Raw genomic sequence first — 27,804 nt, forward strand, 5'->3', positions numbered from 1 at the left:
TGTGGTGCATCTGAGCATGATGCATGGGAAAACCTGTCAGTGGATGACTCCAGAATGTGTACACTGACAGGTGATGCTAACCTGTGTACCCACTGCAATTCCTCTGGCACCTTTCTACTATGCTAGAGGGCAGGGTACTATTCTAACTGAGGACCAACTTTTCTTTGATTTGGAGCGCTGGGTTCATGCATGAACCTTGGTCCATCAGATGGCCCCACCATAGAAGCCCTGCCTGCTTTGCAGCAACTTGCCAAATGAATCCCCCACACACAAACACATAGGGTTCCCATCCCATAGTGGTTAAGAGTGGCAGGACTCTAATCTGGAGAACCGGGTTTGATTCCCCACTTTTCTGCTTGAAGTCAGCTGGGTGATCTTGGGTCAGTCACAGCTTCTAGGAGCTCTCTCAGCCCCACCCGCCTCACAGGGTGATTGTTGTAAGGATAACACACTTCGTAAAACTCTGAGTGGATGTTAAGTTGTCCTGCAAGGTGGTATATAAATCTATCCGCATCCTCCTCCTCCTCCAGATGCTGGCTGGAGATGTCCCGGAATTACAACTGATCTCCAGGTGACAGAGAACAGGTCCCCTGGAGAAAATGGCTGCCTTGGACTGTATGGCATTAAACCCTGCTGAGGTCCTTCCTTTTCCCAAATCCTGTCCTCCCTAGAATCCACCCCTAAAATTTCCAGCAATTCCCCAGCCTGAAGCTGGCAACCCTTCACCCACACCTTAATGACTCTGTCTTGCCCGCCTTTCGAATCTGGCCTCCTGCACATCTCTTTGTGGTTGGGGAGGGAGCTCATCTTTGAGACCACAGACAGCTTGCATTTCTCTGAGCAAAGCCTGTCTGAAGTCAAGTCTCAAGGACTCTCCTGGTCCCTTGGGTGATGACTGCTAATCATGAGCTAAACATATGCATCTAGGTCACTGTCATCTGGCACGGATGGTGTCAGGCTGCACCTGCCAAGGAGGAGAACAAGAGGCTAGAGGAAGAACAGCTGGCATGGAACTGGCCTGCACTATGTCAGGAAGTGCCATCATCATGTGGGCAGGGTGCATCCAAAAGTGATCCTTCAGGAACAAATCCAGGTCCAAAAGCACCTTAAAGACCAACTAGATTTCTGAGGTATGAGCTTTCAGGAGTCAAAGCTCCCTTTGCCAGATACAAGGAGTGGAAAAAGGAAGGAGTCTTTATAATCCAGCCAGAGGGTGTGAAGGGATACCTTGGAAATCTAATGGTTCTTTAAGATTCCATTGCTCTTCGCCTGCAGACCAACCCACTTGAAACTATCTTATGAACAAATAAATTTCTCATGCCCACACAACACATTTTAGGGTGCCGAAGCATTTGAATCTAGATAGTATTGCTAGTCCAAGTCCAACAAGCTAGCCTTTACACAAATCAGTTGGCCTTCGCTCTCTAGTTTACTTTGTAAAGAACAGCATCAGTAGAAGTCAGTGCAGAGGATGTATAGAGGATCCCTCTGTGATGTGTCTGAGCATCAGGCATAAGAAAGCTTGTTAATAGGTGGCTCCAGACTGTACACAGTCAGGTGATGCTAACCTGCTGGGGGAGGACAGGGATAGGGTAATTCAAAGAGCAGCCTCCTGCAGTGGCAGCAAATTATACCTTGCTAGAAGCAGGTAAAGAATCTAAAGGTAGGAAAACTGACTGGTCCGTTTGACCTGCAATCCTCCTGGAGAAGTGGTGGGTACAAATAGCAGCCAACCAAGTCTGCTTTTGACCCAAGCCAGACTCCTAGATGATTCATATACTGCATCAGAAAATTAGTCTGTGCAGAAACCAATGCAAAGAGAGATCCCATCTCAGGCACCCTGAATGCCCTTTGTCTGTAAGCCAAACAAAAGTCATTCCATGATGTTTCACAAGGCTTAACTTTTGCAAGGGAAATTAATTTTTCAGTACATACTCCATAGCATTTTAATCTCTGATTTATTGCCCAGGGGAGAAAAAAAACAACCTCTGCAGATCAGAGGTTTTGTTTTGCAGGTCCAAATTAAAAGGTACACCAGTGTTTTGCATTGGCCCCTTTCCTAAGTGTGTGTACATGTGTGGTAGGGACACCAGGCGAGGTCTGTGAATGGGAGGGGGAGAAGACAGCAATCTATTCTGCCTCTTTTGACTAAGCTTCATTTAGTAACACACTTCAGATTAATTACATGCACCTGGGTGGCCTCATGCAAAACAGAGCTGCTGCACAGACAAACTGCATCTAATATTTATTTAGCAGTTAGGATTTCAACTGTGCCCAAAACTTGTATTCCAATGCACTCTTCACCTGCTTGTCTCCAACACTTCCCCTTGCTTTGATGTCTCCCTTTGGGCAAATTTTAGACTGTAAGCTCCATGGGGCAGGGGTCTGCCTTCCCACTCTCAGTAAAGTACTATGACATGGATGATACTTAGAAGTTTAGCAGCTTTTAAACCAGCTGTCCATTTAATATCAGTTTTTTCTGCAGCACATACCAGGTAATGTTGTTTACCTCCATGCCATAAAAAGCTTCACCTGCCCATTTCTAGGCATTAAGCTTTAGTTAAAGGGACAGGGCATTTTTCTCCAGAGCTGTTGGCAACCCTACCAGTACTATAGCAAACATTATAACAATTCTTGCAATTTGCAAGGGTTTGACATTGCTTTTCCCCACTCCTTCTTACAGTTTTTGGGACGTCACTGTGGCTTAACTGCTAACTCCATGATTCTTACATCCTTTCCTCTCTTTCTCTGATTCACGTGTCACCAGCTGCAGCCTCTCCCCAGTACCTTCCTCTGGCAGGGGGAGGGAGTGGGGGGGCCATAGGTAGCCTTGAGTCCAGGCTGCTCTTCTAGAAGCCCCTACCCTGCAAATGCTCAAGTCACCCTGCTGTCCCACCGCAGTCATTAAAAAGCCCTAAGTGGCAGCTTCATGTTCTCAAAATTACATTGAAGCCCTGGCTTTTGAATAAGCGTCCTGTGGGCGACCCAGCACACGACTACACGAGATGACAGTCGTGTTATCGCTAATCAGTGGAGCATCCTGTACCTTCTGTGCCAGCTTCAAGGTTCTTGGCAAGATCAAGGTTCTTGGTCTGGTGATTGATACTCATGCCCTGGTCCCCCCATTTAAAAAATGGCTCATTTGCTTGACACTCCCGATGCAGAAAAACACTGCTGTGAAGAGGACTGCGGCACTGAACACGATGGGAAGAGAAGGTGTCACCTGGAAAGGCCGGAGATGTGTCTCTGCTGTGGCTGCCCAAATCCACAAAGAAGGGGGATGGAGCAGGCACTGCCAGCTTCTGGCACAAGGCATATGGGATTGCTCCCACAAGGAGCCTGGGAGATCACTGCAGCAAATGTCCACCAATGAGCACCTGAAAGAAAAAACAGCTTCAGCCAGGGAAGGGACTTCGCATTGGCATAATAGGCAGGAAATCAGTAGAGACACTCCAGGACAGAGGAGAGGCGGAGCTGCCATCCGGTGGGGGTTCTGATGTCTGATCCCTCTCATGGCTGTCCTGCCACACCACAGCTCCCCCTCAAGGAGAGGCCACTTTTTCTCTGCCTCTACCCTTTCTACATTTCAGGAGTCAGGACAGCTCTCTGTGACAATCAGCCAATCAATGTCGGATAAAAAAATGATCTTGCCACAGGTCTCTGGGATGCTGAGAGACGAATCAGACTGTAGGCAGCCAACAAGCATCATAGAATGAAACTGGCCACCACACTCCATTGCCATGCCATGCATGTACATGGAGGGGACCCGGTTCTCTGCCACACAAAGGGAAGCAACACACACACACATACAACTACCTCTACTTCTCCCTGCACAGCTCTCCTTCACAAAACTCCTTCAAATCTCTCCCTCTCCCTCACTGACTTAGGCCTCTGATTCTCTCTACAGCATCGACACTAGAAAAGAGCAACAATAAGCTGAAAGAGTGATGGGGGGAATTTCCTGGCAATGGGATTAGTGGAAGTTTCGGAAACACCAAATTGCTTTGCTAAGGAGCTGCTTCATCCTCCCACTGTGCATCCATGGGCTGTCTTCAGGGTGTCCAGAATGATCACTCCCTTGTCTATTCTTTTACACCAGGTATAATGCCTGATCCCATCCGACTCCAGCCAGGATTGTTTTACACCTTGTGAATGGGTGTCGAGATAGCTAAACTGTCTCTTTCAGCCTCATTTGGAAAGGGGAAGAAAACCAAAGAAAGCAATCACTTGAGAGGGGATCTTGTGTTGCTGATGTAAGATCACAGTTGGCACTAAAGAGAAATGCCGCTTTTCAATCAGGATTGCATTTTAAGAATATAGATATACCATGATATAAACCAGTTTAATTAGTCTCTGCATTGCATTGAAAATGGGACAGGAGAAGAGTTTAATGCTTCATCTGGATTTCTTTTACTGGATTTCTGTCCTCTGTGCTGAGAGGCAATTCATAAAAGACAGACCAGTTGTATATAAACCAGTGATCCCCGATCTGGCTCCTGCTAATGTGTTTCACTTGCTTCTTGAATCTTGGGGATAAAATCCGAAGTGTCTTGAATGGAAGACACAAATAGGGAGCTTCACATCACTCCTAACCAGTTGGCTGACTAGCAAAGTGCTGACCTCATGTTGAGCATACAAGCTGCAGCTTGGCAATAGACGAGGGTTGCCAACCTCTAGGCAAGGCCTGGAGTTCTCTCAGAATTACAACTGATCTCCAGATGAAGGAAATGGTAGCTTTGGGGGCATCACATCCTCACAGAACTCCCTCCCTCCCCAAGATCTGCCCTCCCTATGCCTCAAATTTCTATGAATTTCCCAAGCCTGAGTTGGCAACCTTACCATAGGCACAGACTTTCTTATGTCTCTGAGCTTGGTAATCCGTCCCTGTTGCCATGCATGATGCAGATTTTCCCTTTCTTTGGAAACCAAAACCCAAACAACATCTGTTCCCAAACTGAAGAGGCAGTCACAGCTTTCCTCCACCTCCTTGGTTCAGGAGATTCTCTAGAAGAGTCCAGGAAGCAATACCTTTTCATCTGCTGTTTATCCAGAGCTCCCTTTAGAAGCAGCTGTCTTCATTGTAGAAGGATGCTTGATTTGGAAGCTTCCAGTGTTTTGAGATTTTCCCTGCCCCATGGCAGCCATTTTGTGATTGGCCACACTCTCTGTGAATCATTTTGTGATGGTGTCTACTACCCTTTCTCAAAATTCCAAAAGTGCCCTCAGGTTCAACAAGATTGGGGACCCCTGTCCTAAGCCATTCAAGACTATATGCCTCACAAATTGGCCCTTTTAATATTCAGCGAGTGAAGGCTTTCATCTCTGTGGAGCTGAGATAAGTGAGCTGCTAATGGTAAGAAGAAAATTCATGGGCAAATTGCCCATTGTGGTAGACAGCCATTCTCCCAACATAGAATGACCCCCCACCCCCGCTGTGTGCACACACACCCATATATCTACATACACACTGCACAGCAGTTCCCCCAGGCAATGATTCTTAGTTAACAAGATGAAGTCAAAACTTTCAGCTTGTCACAATTTCTCAGTTAAAGAAAATGATTTGCTGCACTAACTCTTAAGCTTTTTTAAAAAAAATCATCTTCCTCTCACACATTCCTTCCTGAGTATGCCTGGAATTGCAGTCACATATTCCCTCAGCCTGTGGTTTGGCTCTAGGATATTCTGGCCATTATTGGTCTCTAACCTCATTGTAGCCCAAAGGGCACATTCAGTTCCTCTCAGCTTTCTCACTGGCAGCCAAACTCACAGCAAGGTTTTTTCCCAGAAAAAAACCCCTGACTGGATGTATGTGTGAAAAAGGATTTTGTCAAACCAGAGATACTTTAATATGCTTTTCTAACTTCAGTCCGAGGGAAACACTTCTTCCACCTACATTTGAAAACTATCTGTATGCCAGTTAGACATGGAATATCCAGTTGCCTTCTCCTTGCTTGGGAAAAGAGGAGGCGGAACTCAAGAGGAAAATGAGGAAGAAACACATGGGATTCTTTGAAATCATATTATTTTCAAGCACTATTGCCGAGTATTTTCAAGAGGTGCCGGAACTCCGTTCCCCCGCGTTCCCCCTGAAAAAAAGCCCTGCATCCAGTAAATAAACACCTTTTCCCAGTGATTCCATTTCCTATTCTACCTGTAAACCTTTGTAGAGATATACAAATACATCTTCCTGCCTTCATATGTTGTAATTGTGTGTCTTTTTTGACACTATGTTTGTTGTCGGTGTCCCCAATTCTGAAACTCCGTTCCCCCGCGTTCCCCCTGAAAAAAAGCCCTGCATCCAGTAAATAAACACCTTTTCCCAGTGATTCCATTTCCTATTCTACCTGTAAACCTTTGTAGAGATATACAAATACATCTTCCTGCCTTCATATGTTGTAATTGTGTGTCTTTTTTGACACTATGTTTGTTGTCGGTGTCCCCAATTCTGAAATTGTTAAGGTATGTATCATTTTAGGGACAGTCCAAGGGTTTTAGTTGCCATAGGCACCTCATGACTCCCATCTCATGTGATGTAGACACATGTGCGACTGCCGCAACCCCCACCCACCCACCCCCGGCCAGGCAGGGAGGCACTACCACTACTGCTAGCTGTTGGAAAGATGGTGCTGGGGCAGGCTGGGGGCAGGGAAGATAGGCCAGGCAAGAACTCTCCGGCATCCAGCACCTGCCTTAAGTCTCTTTTGCAGGTTCATCCCAAGCAGGAGAACTCATGTCAGAAAGTGGGATTTTTAAAAAACTGAAACCGTGTGTTCGCATAATTTAGTAACGTCCCAAGTGCTTTTATGTTAGCCCACCTACTAATACGATTGCCAACTGTGCCTTCCCCATACTTACTTGGGGACCAAGAAGGGTTCCATTGTCATCATACACCGACCCGAGGCTTCAGGTTCTTGACTCTGCTTGAGCATGTACATAGCTGAGTCCAAGGCTGCTGGGATCCATGGAAAACATAGTCGCCAGGGTTCCCAATGTTCCTACCACAGCAACATCTAGGCCCGGGGGCCTATTGTCCTCCACATGGCTTTCACACAGGGATGGGCTTGTGTGAATTCCCTGTTGATGGTGTGGCTGCAGATAAAGCTCAGTGGCAATGAAGCTTTCATATGGCAGGTTTCCCTGCAGTTTTTCTGCTCCAGTCCCCCATCAGCAGAGGCTACCCCCACCCCTGCGCCACCGGGGCTTTTGCAATTTTTTAAAACAAAGTTAGCACTAAAATATCACTGTACCAGTACAAGGTTATAACTATAGGCGTAACAGGTTCTTTTTAAAAAGCCCCTTCTGTTTCAGAGATATATCTTTTCACTTACATTACCACAAGGGGAGAGGCTAGAGGGGAGAGAGGAAACGGCTGCCCTGGGGCCAGTGTAAGGAAAAATGGCTGCCATGAGGGCAGGAATTTGCTGCGGACTTTCCCATAACTTTAGAGCAAAACAGGTTTTAAAAAGACTGAAGAAGAAACAGAGAAACCCCAGAAGATGTACTATGTCTGTGATTCTGTCAGGAAACAGGGGGGGGGGAGGCTTTCCAGCAGCATTGAACCTAGGGCTAGGGTTGCCCACTCCAGGTTGGAAGATCCCTAGTGATTTGGGTGTGGAACCTGCGAAGGGCAGAGTTTAGGAAGGAGAGGAAGTTAGGGTTACCAACCTCCAGGTGGGACCTGGAGTTCTCCAGGAATTACAATTGATCTCCAGACCAGGTCCCTGGAAGAAAGGGCAGATTCAGAGGGCAAAGTCTATCTTATCACATCCCTGCTGAATTCCCTCCCTGGCACCCGTGCCCCCAATCACCACAAATTTTCTACGTCAGAAGCTCAGTAGAGATGGGATGCCATAGTTTGCCCTCTGAATTTGTCATTTCTTCCCGGGGACCTGATCTCTGTATTCTGGAGATCAGTTTAATTCCAGAACTCCAGAGCCCACCTCACCTGGAAGTTGGCAACCCCAAGGAAGGTAAACCTGTGTGGAAATGGCCTAAATCACAATGGTGAGAGGTTGGGAAGATGATATTAGAGAGTCAGCAGCAGTATAAAATATCCATATCTGATTGGCCCATATTATGGATGGGATCTGAACCCTACTCAAAGTGGATCCGGGGATGGATACAATAAATTTAGTGCTTGAATTTCTTCCTTCCCTGACCCTCCACATTCCATCATTTCCAGGTTTGGGAGGCAACATCAGGACTGAAAAGGAAATATATACTTAGACATCATCAGCTTCCTGGATGTGATGCCTTATTCCAAATCCCCAGTCTTAAACACTGAATTGAGTTCAGTGCCAGGACACTCCTGAATATCTGCTCTTTTTGCCTCCTTCCCAGGAATACACCATCGATATCTTCTTTGCCCAAACCTGGTATGACCGGCGCCTTCGCTTTAACAGCACCCTCAAAGCTCTTACCCTCAACACCAACATGGTGAGCAGGATTTGGATCCCAGACACCTTTTTCAGGAACTCCAAGAGGGCTGACTCCCACTGGATCACCACCCCCAATCAGCTCCTCCGGATCTGGAATGATGGGAAAGTCCTCTACACACTCAGGTGGCTGCCAGCTCTTGCAGGGGGGAGAATGTGCAGGGGGGGCAACTGAACGTTGGGTTATATTCCTCTCGAAACTCAGGAAAGCTGAGTGTATGCCAGCATGTCCCAAGCGGGGAGGGGAGCAGCTTGACCTCCGCTGTTCTCCTGAATACCCACTCCATACAGATGCCAGATGCCCAGACTGATCCTGAAGAGCTGAGGCACCACCCATGTGATGTTCTTTATTTAATGGGGAGGGGGGGTTGGCTTTAAACCATACCATGGGCTAATGTCTGAATGCAGGAGAGATTTCCAGGTTCAAACTGAAAGAAATAACCCTGAAGAGAAACTCCGTCAGTTCCAGTGGTGGAGTTTGGTGGCCTTAGGTGGTTCCCTCCTCTTAGTTTAGCATGTGGAGGCACTTCTGTTGAGGATAAATAACATTGTCATGGAAGGATAGGACTGAGCGACTGCAGCATAGCCAAGGTGAGTTGCTCAGCTGCCGCTGTGGTCATGCTAATGCTCAGCCTCCCCTCTCTCCTCCTCTAGGTTAACAATTGAAGCTGAATGTCTGCTTCAACTGCAGAATTTCCCCATGGACACACACTCCTGCCCTCTCGTTTTCTCCAGTTGTGAGTACTGATCACACATATGCCATGACAGTATAAAGGGGCTAAGCAGGAGAGTGGCAAGAAGGGAAGGTGATGAAGGAGACAGAGGAATCTGCACACCTTCCAACTATTTAGGGATGGATTGGAGGACTGAAGTTGGGCTTGTAGGGAAGAAGAATGAAGGGAGGGAGGCTGTGTGAGGAGGGAGGGTCGAGGAAGCTCAATATAGGCTCCTTCATCAACATTCACATGTACATTTCCAAACCTTTGTCTACAAGAGTGTGGCCAAGAAGCTTAAGTGTTGAGTGAGAAAACTGATTTTCAGGAAGCCCTTCCCCACTAAGGTGTATCCATCTTTGAAAGATGGCTGCTAAACCACTTTCACTCCATCTCTGCCCACTGCTTGGCTTTCCTCTTGCCCAGCTCCCTTTCTGCAGAAACCACATGCACTCCCAGATGCCACAGATTCATCTTCAAGAGAGTGACCCCCCCCGCCCCTCTCCACTAACCTCAGAGGCCCAGATTGTGATCTAGATGGCATGGAACTGGCTGGCAGCCAAAAAAAGGGGTGCCATTTCTCCCTGTTTTAATGAAACAAATTCTGTCCCCCCCCCCACCCTCTCTGCCTTTGCCTGTTTGCTTTCTGACCAGCACACAAGTTGCCTGTTGCTCTTTGCTTGACTCCATCAGCAAGTAAGCCTGGAGCTTGTCATGTCACCACCACAGATTCTAGTCTATGATCAGCACAAACACTTTCCTCTCCCTACTGCCCACGTGGTTCCCAAGCACCTCCCATCCCAAGCTCATCTACCACGTAGCTAATTAGCAGTACACCCCATGCATGCTTGGTAATTAATCATAAACATAGTTTAGCGATGCTGTGAGGTCTCTCCTTTCCCCTGAGGATCTATCATATAGGCATCAAGATTGTTGCTTCGAAATAGTTTTGACATTTCATTTTACAAATAAAGTCAGGACGCCAGATGAAACCACACTGGCAGCTTGCGAGGCTCCTATTCCTGCTTCAGGCAGGCATCTGCCTCTTCTTTCTCCTCCTCCTCCTCTTTTCCTTGTAAACACAGGGAGAAGGGGGAGGAAGGGGAGGAGAGTATAATGTGGACACACCAAAACAACAGCACACCAAGGAGCCTACCTCTTAGCCTCTCTTGTCATAGCCCTTGTGAATGGCTGTAAACTGATAAATCATTTGCCAAGGACTTAAATAGAGGGGTCTGGCTTGAAGGGTGGTTTCTGCTGGCATTTTATGCTTTTTTCTGTCACTTGGAAATGGAGGTGGTCTGGAACAAGAGTCTTCTTTCTATTCACTGCTGGCAGTTGAGCATCTTCCCCGTTAAGGAGAGCAGGCTGATCTAGCAAATCTCATTGTGTTAAGAAGACACATACAGATTACTTATAAAAGGGCAGGGGAAAGATTTATTTTATTCATTTATATAGTGTATTTTTAATCACACTCTTCTCTCCAGTGAGACCAAAAGCAACTTACAAAAACCCGTACAACTTTTTAAAACTTTAAATGAAAAATAGTATAAAAATAACATCCTGGGCTGGTATCCATCAGGTTAGTCCATCAAGGCCAAGGCCATAAGCTGCTGCAAGCCAGGGGTAAGAGCCAAGAACTCTTAGGGTTTTGTCCTTCAGCTTGTACCCCTGGCCATGCCCCAGCTTTAAATACCTCCAGAACAAGAGAGAGAAATACTCAGCAGGGATTTTACAAGATGGCAGCCATCTCCTCACAATTCCCCTTCCTGCTGAAAACTGAACATATATCAATTCCTGGGCAGCTTACCAGTGTAAGTCCACATCCTGAAGTAACAAGCAGGATACTTGCCCTAGTCTTTGAGTCTCTCTACATGAGACATCTTACACATGAAAACTCAAGTGTAGGGAGATGCTCCGCTTCAGGAAACTTCTTACAGAAGGGGGGATGGGGGGTGTTTCTTTACAAAAATGGTGAGCACCTGTGGAGGGACTTATTCCTTCCCTGTACTCAATGACACTTTTCTCTTCTGCTCAACTTTGAGGATTTTGGTAAAGAAATGCCCCACCCCCTTCCCATAGCAGCTGACATATAGCTCTGCTCTGTAAGAAGTTTCCTGAAGCAGAGCTCTGAAAAAGGAGTATAAAATGTTCGGCCAGAATCAACACCTCTACACTTGCGGATCTCCCAGCAAGGTCTCTTCCAATAAACATTAGCTCCTCCTGTATCTCCTTTGCCCATGAATTTCCTTCCAGTTAACTAAAAAACCCATCCCCTGTGTTTTCAGGGAGAATCAGGCTGCTCCCCTTCCACAAAGAGTAAGGAGGCTTGTTTCCAGAGTATGAAAATATATTACAAGAGAACACAAGCGATGATGGTGATGATGATGGCGATGATGGTAATTTACCTGGTGCCTTTTAAATTCCGGAAGAGGCTTGAAAGGAATTCTTCGCTTCTTCCAAAGGGGAGATGAAATTGACAGAACCTTTGGCTCTGTCTTTTTAAACTACACTTCCTGGCTAACATTGCATCTCCCAAGACCATCCTGTATTAACTCATAGGGTTAAAGCTAGACTCGTTTCCATCAGCGAAACACAACTTCCCTGCCTCTCCACTCATACTGCAGCCTCCTGACCTCCATGAAATGCTGCTTCTGGGGGACAGGGACTCCTGAAGAAAGACATTTTCCCTATCTTTCCCTGCTAGAATGGGAAATCAATGGAAATTGACAATTTAGTCTGGATCCATCTCTTAAATTTGCTGAAGTCTTCCCATTGCATAAGACTAGCAGTCTTTTAAAGCTTGGAAAGCATGGGGCACAGTTATGAGCATGCTAACATGCAAAACATCAGACATATTTTCAACAATCAATGGCTATTTTGGAAAACCTGTATAGGTGTAGAATTAAGCACAGAAAATCAAGGAATGTGAGCCTGGTGAAACAGTAAAACTTAAATCAGTTAGGTCTAAAAAAAGTATTCAGTTTGGATTAATACTACAAAGCGTTTTGTCTCCATAGACAACCACCCAGTCCAAGCAAAGCAAACTAGCTCCTGCCTTAGTTCCAAGAATGTAAAATAGGTAGGTGTGTATCAGCAATATTCCTTCCAGATCAAGACTCAGGGGCAAACTCTCCAGGATGGTGTTTCATGCTTGGAATTTCAGCCATGTGATTTATTTGACCGTAAAGCGCAAAGGGGAGGGGGCAGGACATGGGGTTGTCAAAAGGGGAATGGGCTTCAGTTCTAACTTCCTGCATGCTTTCCTCAGTTAAAAATTCTCCTCTATCTCCCCAAGTTTGTTTTAAACCCCAGAAGAGAAAAAAGCACACTGTGGATGCCTTTTTCCTACCAGAAAAAAGTAGTCCAGAGCTCATCTCAATGGCGGAAATAGTAGTGGAGAAGTAACCCCCTCTCCCAGCACATGGCCCTGCTCCAGATTCCCCTCCCCTTTGCTCTTTGGGATCAAATTACCCTCTGGTGTTTCACATGGCTCAGAGGCTGAGCAACATTTTGCCTGTAATCAGTCCCAGGTTCAGTCTCTGTATGTCCAGTTACACAATCTGAGAAAGCAGGGGGTTGGGAATTACCTTTTGTCTGAGATACTGGAGAGCTGTTGCTGATCAGACTAGGCAAGCCTACTGAGCCAGATGGACCAAAAGACTTGGCAAAAAGCATTTGTAATTCTAAATAAATGGGGAAGGGTGTTTTTTTCCCCAGCCCACTGTTTTATGAAACAAAAAAATTGATAAATGGCTCTGTAAATCATTCAGACAAATTGAACAGCTCGACAATATATTATGCGTTTCACACATGGGAAGATAACAACAACAATCCTCTCCCCACCTTCCTTGCCTGGAGTCCTGCCCACTGATAGTTGAGCATCTACAGTTGGCATCATCCACCAATTTCGTTCTTGGGGCTTTTCCAAAAAGGCTGCGGGCTGGAGAGGATCCTAATGAGACATGAAAAGAAGCCCCAACACAGTGAGGCACTCTTGGCTCCAGCTGCCTGTGGTCAAACAAAGGGAGGGATCTGAATCCAAGCTGAAACTCACAAGGGAGGGAATCCCCTGCAGACAAATGAGTTCTCTCACATTATGATCTTGGGTCTGGATAACATTTCATCTTATTCGGTTTCCTGGTAAACAACCATGCCTGCTTCCTCCTCAAGAGCAAGGGTGTGAAGTAAGAAGCCCAGATCATTTAGGAATATGAGCCCTCTCCCCCCCCCCGGCTGCCAATAGCTTAGCCACACCACAAATGCCATGTGTAGGAGCCACTCAGTAGCTTGAGTGGTCACTGATGCATTTTACCACAGAGGGTGTGTGGGTGGGCAGTGGAACATTGCTTAAAGAAGTGAAGCAGAAGGGGAAGTGCCACCTGTCAGTGGCAAGTGGGGATGGGATGGGGATTCTGATATTTGCCCCTTCCATTTTTGCTGAAGCTTCTGCTGATGCTTCCTATGAAGCAGGACAGTTGTAATGGGAACTGTCAACTCCAACGTTAGAGGTATTATAATGACTGGCTTGGAGGTCTGCCGTTGGCTGAGCAGCACCTTCACATCTGGCTGATGAGCCTCTCTGCTCATGAGGAAGGGCTTATTGGCGTCCATTGATTCCCATCAGCCCCCTTAAATACACCATTGCTCCAGAAACATGAAACTCAAAATGAATCAGAATTGAAACAGAAGATATCAAGGGGGGTGTGCAGGCAGGATCTTTTCGCATGTCATCAGGATGGTTACAGATAAGTCATGTGGCAAAGCAGTTCTTCTATGTAATGGAATATGGAGTGTTTCTCCCAATATTCTCCCAGTAATCAAAAGCCTATTGCATCAGGCTATCACAGGATGGGAACAGAGTACTGAGAGGGTGTAGAAGGACATCATGACACTGGGAAGGGTGTGTGACATTCAGATTTCCTTCTGTCTGGCCCTTATAGATGGCTATCCACGAGATGAAATAATCTACCGCTGGAGAAGGTATTCCATAGAAGTCTCTGACCAACGCACCTGGAGGCTGTATCAGTTTGACTTCACGGGTCTGAGGAACACATCTGAGGTTCTCAGAACAGGTGCTGGTAAGGCATCATTCCAAATAAGGCAGGTGGTATCAGGCTCTGGGGGGACTTTTCCATGGGGATGGCAGAAGGATGATTAGCATGTTGCCTCAGCAATGCACCTGGACAGTGCAGCAGGAAGAAATTCTCAGGAATTCTGGAATATGTAGAAGCAGCCTTCCCCCTCCCTGGACCTCACTTAGAGCTTGCTGAAAGCCATAGCCAGCCACACTTGCTGCAAAAAAAGGACTCCTGCTTTTTCCTTCATAGCTGAGCTGGGAGGCCAGTCTTAAGGTCTGAGTCTTTTCAGAATTCTTTTTAATGTGTTTATTTGTTTTAATCATTTTGTCTACTGCCTCTCCCCTACCCCTGCCCAAGGCAGTTCACATCAACAGAAAATCAGTATAACAAAATAATTAAAATACCAATACCAACAAATAATAAATTCACTGGGTGAACTAAAAATTATGTGAATAACACTAGCAACACTAAAATAAGTAACCAAAAATAACTAAAAGTAAATAGAAGTCAAAGTCATAATAAGAATGAAAGCAAAACTACAGTGCAGGAAGGAGAAAAAATGTATACAACAATCAGCTGGAAGACATCTGAAATACAGTATAGGCCCAGTATTGAAAAAAAAAACACCAAATGATGGTGCCAATCACAGGGAAAGGGGGGAGGCATTCTGTAACAAAGAGACAACCCCTGAAAAAAACCCTATTCCATGTGGATACATACCTTAGTTCTGAAGACTGGGGGCCACAGAAGGGACTGAGAGGATCATAGTGTCCAAGTAGCCAGTGAAAATCATAAATATCTGACTTGATATGCTGTCTGTAGTCCACATCTAGCAATCTGGTAAATTCATTCTTGAAACTCCAACCCATCTTCAAAGACAGCTCCACATACACCACATTGCAGTGATCCAGCCTGAAGGTGTTAAGAGCATGGATCACTGTGACCAGGTTAGATTTCTCCAGCTGATGAACCAGCAGAGCTACACACAACATATGAAACCTGAGTATCCAGCTATAGATGCAGGTCACCCCCAAATTGTGTTCTTTCTCCTTTGGGAGTAGTGCTATTCCACCCAGATTAGACTGTCTCAGTTGCATGAGACAATTAGCACCTTCACCAAACAACAGTTCTGCAGTCCTATTTGGCTTGAACTTCAATTTATTGGCCGCTTCCAGCCTATTATCATGCTCAGCCCATTATCCAGAACATCCATGGTCACAACTGAATCAGGTGGAAAGGGCAGATAGAGTTGCTGTGTACTGGTGATGCTGTAACTCTGGGTGTCTTCTCTCAACTTTCATGTAGATGGTCAAGAGCATGGGTGACAGAAGAGAATCTAGAGTAACACCATGATTTAATCACTAGGGTGCCAATCAAAACTCCCCAAGCCCTGCCTTCTAGAAAGCATCAGCCAGGCAGAATAGAATCACAGTAGCATTCAACGCCCATCTCAGCCAAACTGTCCAGGACACCATGGCTGAGGGTACTGCAAGTTTCAGAAAGGCCCAGCAGAACTAACAGGGCTGTGATCCCCCTATCATACTCCCAGGAAAGGTCATTCATAAGTTCAAAAACTAAGCCTGACGCCTGATCAAAATGGGTCTAGAATAGATTAAAGATATGTTAGGATATTAGGAGCAGGAGTTCAAGGACCAGCAATACTCTCCCCTCTACCTGCGCTGCCATTTTGGAAGAGAACCCCTCTTTTTCCTTTCACCAGCTGGCAAGCCATTCCTTGAGCGCCGAGGCTGACTTGATTTTCCTGGAGCAATTCCTGGAGCAATTCCATCAGAAGTCTTAGAAGCTATTTCAGTGGGGAAAATGTAATTTACTCTGAAATCTTGTATTGATTAATATATACTCTTAATCTGCATTCATGATTAGCAGATTACAAATGGGTTTTTTTAAAGAAGCACATTTTAACTGGAGGTGTTCTCTGGGCAAAGCCTTGTTTTCAACAGTCAGTACGTTTCTTGATTCAGGCTATTTATGGGAAATGGCTGCCTTAATCATAAATACTTTACTTGTACAATTTAGCTGAGCAAAAATCCCCCAAACCCCTGTGATTCCTTCTTTCAGAATCCTCAGAATACCACCTGGATCAAGATATTCTAATGTTTGGTTAGGAGAAGGCCGCTAATACACTGAAATCATTTTTCAGAGGCAAAAGGATTTAGGAGACAGGAAGAAAACGAAAAATAAGCAGGTACAGATCTGGCGATAGGGATGACGAGTGTGCTCTGATCATCCCTAATCAATGCAGCAGAGACTCTGTCTTCCCTGTGGAGCTCTCCATTGTAATTGCTACCAGTCTAAGTTAGGCATATTTAAATCACTGAGCCTACAACCTATGAAAAAGTCAGGATGGACATAATCAAAGTTAGGCAGAAGCTGTTGTGGCTGGGTTCATGACGTGGTCTTTTCTGATATGCCTGCTTTCTATGCTTTCCCCCAGGAGAATACATGGTCATGACAGTGTCCTTCGACCTGAGTAGACGGATGGGCTACTTTGCTATCCAGACGTACATCCCATGCATCTTGACCGTTGTTTTGTCCTGGGTCTCCTTCTGGATCAAGAGGGACTCCACGCCTGCCAGGACATCTCTGGGTAAGGAAGGCATTCGTCTATGTTTGTTTGTTTGGAATATATCTGTTCCTTTTATCCAGGGAACATGTCCAGGGCAGGGTACAACATAAAACATAATAAAGTTATTAATTAAAATTCAGCATTAACAATTCAGTCAGAACATAATGGAATAGCCTAAAATCATAGAATCATAGAGTTGGAAGGGATCTCTAGGGTCATCTAGTCCAACCCCCTGCACAATGCAGGAAATTCAAAACTACTCCCCCCCCTGCCCCAACTGTCCCAGTGACCCCTGCTCCAAGCCCAGAAGATGGCAAAACACCTCCAGGATCCCTAGCCAAATTGGCCTGTGGAAAATTGCTACCTGACCCCAAGGTGGCGATCGGCATTACCCTAGGCATGTAAGAAGGCCACGAGAACTAAGCACTGATGTAACGCATTCTGCCCTCTCCCTCATGATCTGTCCAAGTTCACAAAATCAGCATTGCTGTCAGATGGCCACCTAGTGTCTGCTTAAAAATCTCCAAAGAAGGAGAGCCCACCACTTCCCAAGGAAGCCTGTTCCACTGAGGGACCACTCTGTCAGGAAGTTCTTCTGTCAGGAAGTTCGGCTAATGTTTAGCTGAAAGCTCTTTTGATTTAATTTCAAGCCATTGGTTCTGTTCTGACCTTCTGGGGCAGCGGAAAACAACTCTGCACCATCTTCTATATGACAGCCCTTCAAGTACTGGTGGCAGTTATCATTACTCAAGTAAGATCAGAACCACCGTAGCATGGTACTCCCAACCCAGCCAGCTTCTCCAGAAGGATACCATGGTTGATGCTATCAAAAGCCACCAAGAAGTCCAGGAGAATCAACCCATAGATGTTCTCCCCATGTTATTCTTCCAGCAAAGATCATCAGTCAGACCAGCCAATGTAATCACAAACCCAGGCATAAATCCATATGGAAATGGGTCTAGATAATCTGTCTCCTCCAAAACTGCCTGAAGCTGCATAACTACCATTCATTCAGGCACTTTGCCCCAAAAAAGTAATCTTGGCCACCAAATGGTAGTTGTTTTGGTCCGTTAGGTCCATAGATGCCTTCTGCGGGGTCTAATGAACAGAACTGCACCCTCCCAAAGAGGCACATTACTTCCTGGGCCCACTTAACCAACCCAGCCAGGCTTGACACCAACAGCCACAAAGGACAAGGGTCATGTCTGGATGTGATGTGCCTCCACATTTCTAAGCAGCTTGTTCACTTCATCAAACCTCACCAGCTGAAAGTCATCCAGATAACCAGGGCCAGGCTGAGCTCCAGTCCAGTAATGTCCTGAGCCTAAATTGAACCAGCTATGGAATCTGTTAGAATGGGAGCAAGGGATTGTATCTGCAAAATGCTTTGCAAAGGAGTCACAATGGGCCTGCATGTCTTCCAGGACTACATCCTCAGGGCCTGGAATAGTAGCTGCCTCACAACCCAGAAAAGTTTTGCCAGGTGGTATTGTGCAGGGACAGTGGTGGCAAAGAACAGCTCCCTTTATTGCCATCATTGCCACAGAGCTGACACAATAATGTGCTCTCAGCCATGCTCAGTCACATTCACTTCAAGTTTTCCTCCACCTGCACTCTGTCTGCCCAGCCACTTCATTCCCCAAAGCTCCTCACTGAAACAAGGAGCTTTCCAGGCTCCACAGGAGGGAAGAGAGTGCTCAGGAGCAATTGTGCCTACAGCCCAGGTCGTCTGCAATTTCCACAGAGCAGTCAAGTGTGTGACAGCAGAACCAACCTTGACGACCCGAAAATCTCCAAGAGATGGACCCCCCAGGTTTATCAACCTCCTGATTTGTATCATCCTAACCAGTCCCCCACCCTTGCTGAGGTTCTGAGTGTCCATGGGTCTAAACATTGCTAGGGAACAGTTGGTCCATGACAAGGGCAGGGCTGAAAATCCACACACTCCCATTACCAAATCTGCACTTTGTCCCTTGAGAAAACCAAATCTATATGTGTAGGGATAGAAGGTTCTGGGAGAGCCCATGGTTATCATAGCAACAGTGAAGTCCTGAGATGCTTCTGTTGGAGTGGTCTCATCATGAACATTGAATTCCCCGAGGACAAGAAACCTTGAAGTCTTCAATGCCGAATCTGAGACCACCACCATCAGATCAGGCAGGGAGTGGATAATACACCAACAGAATCCCTATTTTATCCCAAGTTCTCAGCACCAGGAACGTACCCTCAGAATTTGGGCTCTGGGTAGCAATTCACTTAGGGAGTGCCTCAGAAACATGAGAGAGCACAGGCCACCCAACCTAGTATTAGATCCTGGATGAGAAAGGTTTTACTATAAACTAACCTGCCATTCAAAAGTAGCTCTTTAAGGCTTGATGGGTGATGAGCAAGATTATCACAGTCCCCTTGGCTGGAACGACTAGAAGAAGGGGTGGGCCATGAGAATAACCTGATGACTGTCGCCTGGCTCATCCTCCTTCCACCATCATACCTCCCTTTGTCCACCAATACCTTAACTGTGCCTCACCAAGTACAATTAGCCAATACAATGACATTCCCCATCAACCCTTATTATCTGTTATATGTTCTTAATGAAATAAGCATTGCCCTTCAGTTGTGCTGATTTAATATGGGGTTTAGAAAGTAAATTGTGAACTTTGGTGGTGGGGTTAAGTCTGTCAGGCAGGAGACGGAGCAAGCTGGAAGGGGAAATAAAGGAAGTGAAGGTCACTAGCAAGACCTATGGCTTGTCTAAGGCAGAAAATATCTCTGCACTGACTCTCCTATCCAGTCTTATATACAATCTCCTGAAAGCAGACTTCTCACACTGTGGTCTGTATGTCCTGGGACATTCCAGTGTCCTCCTACGATTCCCTTACTGTGAGTTTTTTGCAGTGTGTCTGGGCCCTTCTAGCCCTCTTGCTTCCAGGACCAAGACCAAATCCCTGGCTTCCTTATACATATTTAGGGACCCAACCACAAACTCTGTGAATTCTAAGCCTTGTTGACATTTAAGACAATAAAGGTTCATCTCAGTCAGTTCAGTAATTTAACATGATTGTCCCCAAATCCACTGAATACCATGTCTATGGAGGGGTCATATTTGTAATTTTGCAAGCAGAACTGGGAGATGTATTGTCGAAGGCTTTCACGGCCGGAGAACGATGGTTGTTGTGGGTTTTCCGGGCTGTATTGCCATGGTCTTGGCATTGTAGTTCCTGACGTTTCGCCAGCAGCTGTGGCTGGCATCTTCAGAGGTGTAGCACCAAAAGACAGAGATCTCTCGGTGTCACAGTGTGGAAAAGATGTAGGTCATTTGTATCTACTCAGGAGGGGTGGGGTTGAGCTGAGTCATCCTGTAAGAGTTTCCCAGGGTGTGGAATGCTAATGGCGGGAGGCTTCACTGTATCCTGAGGAGGTTCTTTTGCATATGGATTGGTACTTGATGTGCTAATCTTCTCTGCAGGGCTATTGTCGGGGATAGAATGTTTTGTTAGCCTGGTGTTTTTCAGAACTGGAAACCATGTTCTGTTCATTCTTAAGGTTTCTTCTTTCCTGTTGAAGTTTTGCTTATGCTTGTGAATTTCAATGGCTTCCCTGTGCAGTCTGACAAAGTAGTTGGAAGTGTTGTCCAGTATTTTGGTGTCCTGGAATAAGATACTGTGCCCTGTTTGAGTTAGGCTATGTTCAGCCACTGCTGATTTTTCAGGTTGTCCAAGTCTGCAGTGTCTTTCACTTATTCCACCATTGTCTGACAACCAGTTACTTCCAATGGGACAATGAATTCTATGAACAGATGGATGGGGTGGCCATGGGGAGCCCACTCAGCCCAGTTATAGCAAACTTCTACATGGAACATTTTGAAAAAACAGCTCTAGAATCAGCACCCCACAAACCTAGTGTATGGTTCCGGTTTGTGGATGATACATTTATCATTTGGAGCCATGGGGAGGAAGAATTGATGGGGGTTTTGAATCATCTCAACAACATCCACCTGAACATACAATTCACAATGGAGAAAGAAATCGAGGGAAAACTCCCATTCCTGAATACCTTGGTCATCCGCAAAGCAAACTTTCAGTTAGGTCACAAGGTCTACAGGAAACCAACTCACACTGATCGGTACTTACACAAAAACTCCAATCACCACCCCCGACAGAAAAGAGGCATAATGAAAACATTAGTGGATCGTGCAAGACGGATATGTGAGCCGCACTTTCTCAATGAGGAAATTAATGGCTACTCCAGAAATGAAATCCGAAGAGCAATCAAACCCAGGATGAATCAAACAACCAAGGAAAAACAGTCTCCTACAGGAAAAGTGTTTTTGCCATATATCAAAGGAATTACTGATCAGATGGGAAAGCTTATGAAAAAGCATAACCTTCAAGCAGTATTCAGACCCACCCAAAAAATACAACAGATGCTACGATCAGCAAAAGACAGTAGAGACCCCCTCACCTCTGCAGGAGTATACCGTATACCCTGCGGCTGTGGACAAGTTTACATCGGGACCACAAAGCGTAGCATCCAGACAAGAATAAAAGAACATGAAAGACACTGCAGACTTGGACAACCTGAAAAATCAGCAGTGGCTGAACATAGCCTAACTCAAACAGGGCACAGTATCTTATTCCAGGACACCAAAATACTGGACAACACTTCCAACTACTTTGTCAGACTGCACAGGGAAGCCATTGAAATTCACAAGCATAAGCAAAACTTCAACAGGAAAGAAGAAACCTTAAGAATGAACAGAGCATGGTTTCCAGTTCTGAAAAACACCAGGCTAACAAAACATTCTATCCCCGACAATAGCCCTGCAGAGAAGATTAGCACATCAAGTACCAATCCATATGCAAAAGAACCTCCTCAGGATACAGTGAAGCCTCCCGCCATTAGCATTCCACACCCTGGGAAACTCTTACAGGATGACTCAGCTCAACCCCACCCCTCCTGAGTAGATACAAATGACCTGCCAACATCTTTTCCACACTGTGACACTGAGAGATCTGTCTTTTGGTGCTACACCTCTGAAGATGCCAGCCACAGGTGCTGGCGAAACGTCAGGAACTACAATGCCAAGACCACGGCAATACAGCCCGGAAAACCCACAACAACCATAGAACTGGGAGAACTTCATCCAGATTCAGTCTATTCTATTTATCGATTCAGAGTATTTACATATCCTATCTTTCTAGAACACAGGATCCAGGGATGGTAACAAGAATAAATGAAATACAAAAATAATAATCTGTTAAAATCATTAAAACACATCATTATAACAGGTAATTAAAACAGATAAGCAAGAGCCCACTTTGATAACATTCAAGCTGCCCCGTGAGCTCTTTTCAATAGGTCTATTTTACACTCTCAAAGCAGTAGAGCAATGAAAAAGGCCTGAGCCTGAGCCATAGCAGATCATAATCTTGAAAGGGGACTGCTAGGAGACAATGCTGTGAAAAGTACAATTGCTCTACAAGTTCATACCAGGAGACCCTCCCCTGTGTGTGAATGCATGCACACATACACACCTCTTTCTCAGTCCCCAAAGGGCCATCTCTCAGGTAGGTAAAGTCCCAACATCCATCTCCATATTAAACTCAAGAGTTTCTTTCTTCCCTTTGCTCAACTTGGAATTGTTGGGTGGTCCTTTGAATGTCAGCTAACATATGTAGTTCTTCCCCCAGGTATCACTACTGTGCTCACCATGACTACGCTGAGTACCATCTCTCGCAAGCATCTACCCAGGGTCTCGTACATCACAGCCATGGACCTGTTCGTCTCTGTGTGTTTCATCTTTGTCTTTGCCGCCCTCATTGAATATGCAACACTCAACTACCTGGTGGGAAACAAGAAACCTATAGAGCACAACAAGAAACCCAGGCTGGTGAGTAAGCATTGTTAGAAAATGATGGGGGATGCTGCCAAGCAGAGCAGAGACATTGGGTCCATCCAACAATTGGATCCAATCAAATAAAGGAAAGAAGAAAGGAAGATAAACAAATGGTGCAATGTCTTGTGATGGCAACTTCAACATTTTGGGTAGTGTGTGAGATCCCACTAATGACCTTGGATGGAACAGTGTGCTAGCAGAGCCAGTATCTGAAGCCAACTTATGGGGAAAGTTTGTGACAGTGGGTGATCCTTATGAACAGGTGGGGCTTTGCAATGCTTTTATCCATTTTAGACCTCCCAAATATTTCCACTTTTATGTAGCACTTGCCTCTGCATTCTCCCTCCCTCCCCCTTCAACCCCTGCCCCTATTGCAGAACAAGGCTTTACTCCTGAATTTCGAGAAATTCTTAATTGTACAATGCCACCTCCCAGTACTGAGCAACCTTCTGGTGCAAAGCCACAGAGAGGTTACCTTTGCTTCTCCCCATTGCTTTTTGCTGTCTAGACATGAGCTCAGCCCTGGTGGCTTGCATTTTGGGGCCCAGGAATTTAGTTGGGCGCACTGAGCAGGTATCAGGTTCATCTGTGCTTACAGTGAGCTGCGTTGGTGAGACATGGAGGATGAGACTCCCCTCCACCCCACCTCCGTGCCTGCAGTCTGCCAAACAGATGCCGGAGCACCAGCTGAAGAAAGCTGGGTGGCTTGGAGGATGGAGGCCGAAGTCTCTGCTTTTTCACTGCTTCTCTTACCTCCCTTTTACCCTGCTCCAGCCAGCCAGTCATGCCCACATGGTGCCCTCCTACACCACCATCAACATCAACAGCATGCTGCACTGGCCTCCAGAGGTAGAAGACGATGAGAGTGAAGAGCTGGGCTCCCCTTGTGCAGAAGGAAAGGAATGCCAGAGGTTCTTTTGCTGCATTGAGGACTGTCAAACAGGGATGTGGCGGGAGGGTCGGATCCGCATCCACATTTCCCGCCTGGACTCCTATTCTCGAGTTTTCTTCCCCACTGCCTTCCTGCTCTTCAATATTGTGTACTGGATCGCCTATCTCTATCTCTAGTTTCCTCAAATAAAGGTTTTCAGAAAAGAATTGTCTTGTCCGTCTCTTTCCCTGTCTCACAGCACATTTTCAAACCCAGGGGGAGACACAGGGTGGGGCCAGGAGGAATGATTGGGCCCTGCACTATATGAACAGAAGCTAAACTCTAGCCTCCTTCCCCCACCTTTAGCGTCTCTTCTTTTGTTGTTGTTGGAGATGCTTTTTTGTGGGAAACCATGCAGATCTCTGCAGTATCTTTAAAATTATTGTACTGCAATATTCAGCTGAGAAAAGCTGATGTCCCTAGATATCTTCCAAATCAACCCCCCATCCAGTACAATGGGATTCAAGCAAGCTTAACAGTCATGAACTATTGCTTGCAGACATTCCCTGCAGATCCACTGAAGGTTATCCGGCAAAAGGGTGTGTCAAGGATGTCTTTGTGTTTCTCCCTTCCCTGTAAAAGTGAATAAACAGTATATAATAAACGTCTATACCAGGGTTGGGAAATGTGAAGCTCAGAATGAATAAGAGAAGATCTTCCTGGAGGGTCAGATTCTGAGTTGGTGTAACTGGGGTGCTGCCAGGGGCTTTCAACCTTACAAGCAGCTACTGTTTGCTCAAAGCTGCTTCCCATTAATATTTACTCATGAGGTAAATTGCAAATAAATGTTTTAAAGAGAACATACTTCAGGAGTGAATGTCACATTAAGGGGCTGTCACTGGGAGAGATGTGGGACGCAGAAAAGATGCTGACAGGGACAGCTGGTGCGTTGGGTCCTATTCTTAGAGAGCGAATTCAGCCAGGACTGGAGATGAGTTCTGACACTGTTGAATATGATCTGAATAATGATATGTCATGTTTAATACATTCATAAATTTAGCCTTGCCTGGGTTCTGTGGAAGCACGGGTGAGCTTAATTGCATGATGGCACAATATTTGGATAAGGATCTCCTAATGGGGCCCAGCCAGAATGCGAGTTGCAAAGGCAAGCCAGCCCTTTCTTCTTTCGGTGAACTGCTGTATGCAAGGCTGGGCCAAGATTTCCCATCTGTTTTGCCGAATCTGGATTTGAAGAAGAAACACAGCCAGGAATGGGGATGGGTTCGATCTACGGTTCCTCTGTCAGGCCAGGCTGTAAACCTGCTGATGTCAGGAGATCAGGAGAGGTCATACTATTGCATCATTTCAGCTCTATAAGCTTTTGTGGCCTCCCTGGTCAAATAGGTCTCTATGGGGCAGGGGGGAAAACTTAAATTTTTAACTGTGGAAGAAGCAAGTCGCCCCTGGAGGACATGCCATAAAAGGCCATAACAATGCCCTGACTGACAAGTCCACTTTCCAGGAAGGCTTCCAATCAGAAATGGGTTACTGAGGGCCAAAGCAGATGATACATGTGACACACAGCAGGAGGCCCTGACTTGCAGTCACATGAGATTTTGGAGAACTAATGTTCCCAGATGCTCAGGAGCATGAATTAGCTTGGGAGTGTGATTTGGCGGGGGGTGGAGCTTTAGCCTTTCCTCCCATACCATTTTCCCAAGCCAAAGTGCTGCAGATGTGGGCCACAATGAGGCAAACAGCTCCACCACCACCACCACCACTTCAGCCATGCTCCCAAGCCAATTCAGGTCCCAGAGTGCTTGGAAATGTTAGTTCCCCAAAATCAAGTGCAAGCCAGGCCTAAGATTGCCTCAGCTATATACTAGTAATCCCTGGGAGTTTGTGGGGGACAGTGTATGGGAAGGGAGAGCATTGCTGATGTGGTGACATCACTTCTGGATGATCACCCTAGAGACTGGGGAAATTTCTAGAGCATTTCAGAAATAGTGAGCAGAAGTAACATCACCATGTCTGTAAAATCATCCCCTTCCCCATTTTCTCCCACTGCTCAATTGCCAGAGAGCAGGCAGGGGCGGGAAGTTGCCCTAGTCAAGATGGAGGATCCAAACATGACACCTCTCACATGTATTGTCTAGTTTGGCCCTAAAATGGCCAATCTGGCAAGGATTCCAAGCCCACGGCTGCCCTTTCAGCAGGCAGGTTTGACATCAGAAGCCAAGGCAGAACAGAAGACTAAGCCCCAGCAAAAAAAAAAAGCCAATGGGCATTATATCCCTCCTTTCCTCCTTCACTTATTACATACCTCTCCACACCCAATTTCTATTTCCAAACACAGATTTAAAGGAAGGGTAAGAGGAACGCCAGCCTTCAGAACAGGAACTTACTGCAAGTCACACCCAAGAGTGGCGAGAGATCCCCAGAACAAGAGAAGTATTCCATTTCCTGTAAATCCTCTTCATCAAGTTCATCTTTGTCACTCTGATAGCCTCAGGCAGGACAAAGTGTGAGCAGCAGCATGTTGTTTGGCTCAATGGCTTCAACAAGCCAGGCCTCTCCAACATGCTGTTGGGCATAATCACAATTCTGCCAGCCAGTCATACCTGGCTCTATAATGACAACCAGATGCTTGCCAGCCACCACCAATGCCTAGCCCAACTAGGGTTACCAGCCTCCAGGTAGTGGCTGGAGATCTCCCAGAATTACAACTGGTCTCCAGGCCACAGAGATCAGTTCACCTGGAGAAAATGGCTACCTTTTGGGTGAGGTCTATGGAATTATGCCATGCCAAGGTCCTTTACCTCCCCAAACCCCACTTTCTCCAGGTTTCTCCAGGTTTTACCCCCAAGATCTCCAGGAATTTCCCAACTTGAAGCTGGCAACCCTAAGCCCAACACATCTGTCTAGTGTACAGAGATACCACTCTCAGAGCAGAACCACAAGTGACAAAAGGCACAGGTTGGACACTTGTCAGCTTCCCTCAAGTTTTGATGGGAAATGTAGGCAGCTTGGCGGAATGTTGGACAAGTGACAGTTGAAAAGTCCATTGGACAGCAGTCAGAGAGTCAAGCTGCAAGACCAGGATGCCTACATTTCCCATCAAAACTTGAGGGAAGCTGACAAGTGTCCAATCTGTGCCTTTTGTCACTTGTAGTTCCACTCTCAGACTCTCTCTATTCCTCCCGCTTTCTCTAGAGGCAGATTCTATGGCCTTAAAGGTATCTTCTCAGTAGAGCTTCCAACGTCGAGGAGGGGCCCGGAGTTCTTCCAGAATTAGAACTGATCTCTAGATGACAAGAGATCAGTTTCGCTGGAAGAAATGGCTGCTTTGGAATAAGAATAATTTCTTATTCTATGGAATAAGATCCCTGCTGAGCTCCCTCCTCTTCTCAAAACGTTGATGTCCACAAGCTCCCCTTACCCAAGAGTTGGCAACCCTACTTCTTAGTGAGGCAGGATCTACTCGTCACCATGTATGATCTTGTCAACTAGGTGCATGAGATCAAAATTGCCAAGCACTTTCCTGAAGCAGGATTGCTATTAGACTGGAGGAAAATATTATTTTCCTTTAATAAAGGTTTCATTTATAGAAAGCTTTTCATAGCATGGAGGTAAATAACATCCTGTTCAATCTCTGTTCAAAAGATAGGACTTTTTTTCCCCTCCTGGCCTGTTGACAAACTTCTTAAATCCCTGAAGAAAAGACCAGGCAGGCACCACGAGAAGTAAGCAGTGAACCTGTGATTTCACTGCAAAAGGAAAACTCTCCCAGACCTCTCCTCGCCTGAAATTTTCTGGATTTCAGCTCCTCCCATATCATTTTGTTTTCCTCCAGTGCTGCCATAGGAAATAGTCAGGATCTTGAACAGGCCTTGTGGTTGCTATGGAAACCCAGTGGGCCTCTTAAAGTAACCACTGGGTCTTGAACAATGAAATTGTTGGGTGTGTTAATGGGCATTTTGCTTGTCAACAGCTAAAGTTGGACGGGGTGGGCAGTCTCAAAACACTACCTTTTGATATATAAAGAGTAGTTCTTCTGGAGACCAACATTTTGCAGTTCACACAGAGTTTCATAAAGATACTGAAGTCATGTCTGCTGGGTCTTAAAGGATATTAGCTGCTCCTGATGATGGCCGCAAGGGTGATAGACAACTGAGGGGTGTTGACCATAGCAGGAAACAGGTGGGCAGAGAGGAATGTGAC

General features: G+C 46.0%; 1 protein-coding gene across 1 annotated transcript in view; it reads left to right on the plus strand.

Annotated features, from left to right (window-relative positions):
- Positions 1-23,780, plus strand: part of LOC129340952 (gamma-aminobutyric acid receptor subunit gamma-4) — a 48,540-nt gene extending 24,760 nt beyond the window's left edge. The window contains exons 5-10 of the mRNA XM_054995848.1: positions 8,341-8,561; positions 9,090-9,172; positions 14,092-14,229; positions 16,685-16,837; positions 22,507-22,706; positions 23,487-23,780. Of these exons, the coding sequence (XP_054851823.1) occupies positions 8,341-8,561; positions 9,090-9,172; positions 14,092-14,229; positions 16,685-16,837; positions 22,507-22,706; positions 23,487-23,780 (1,089 nt within the window). The remainder of the gene's footprint in view (positions 1-8,340; positions 8,562-9,089; positions 9,173-14,091; positions 14,230-16,684; positions 16,838-22,506; positions 22,707-23,486) is intronic.
- The last annotated feature ends 4,024 nt before the right edge of the window (positions 23,781-27,804 follow it).

This window comes from Eublepharis macularius, chromosome 13, assembly GCF_028583425.1.
Source record: "Eublepharis macularius isolate TG4126 chromosome 13, MPM_Emac_v1.0, whole genome shotgun sequence".
Classification (NCBI taxonomy): Eukaryota; Metazoa; Chordata; class Lepidosauria; order Squamata; family Eublepharidae; genus Eublepharis; species Eublepharis macularius.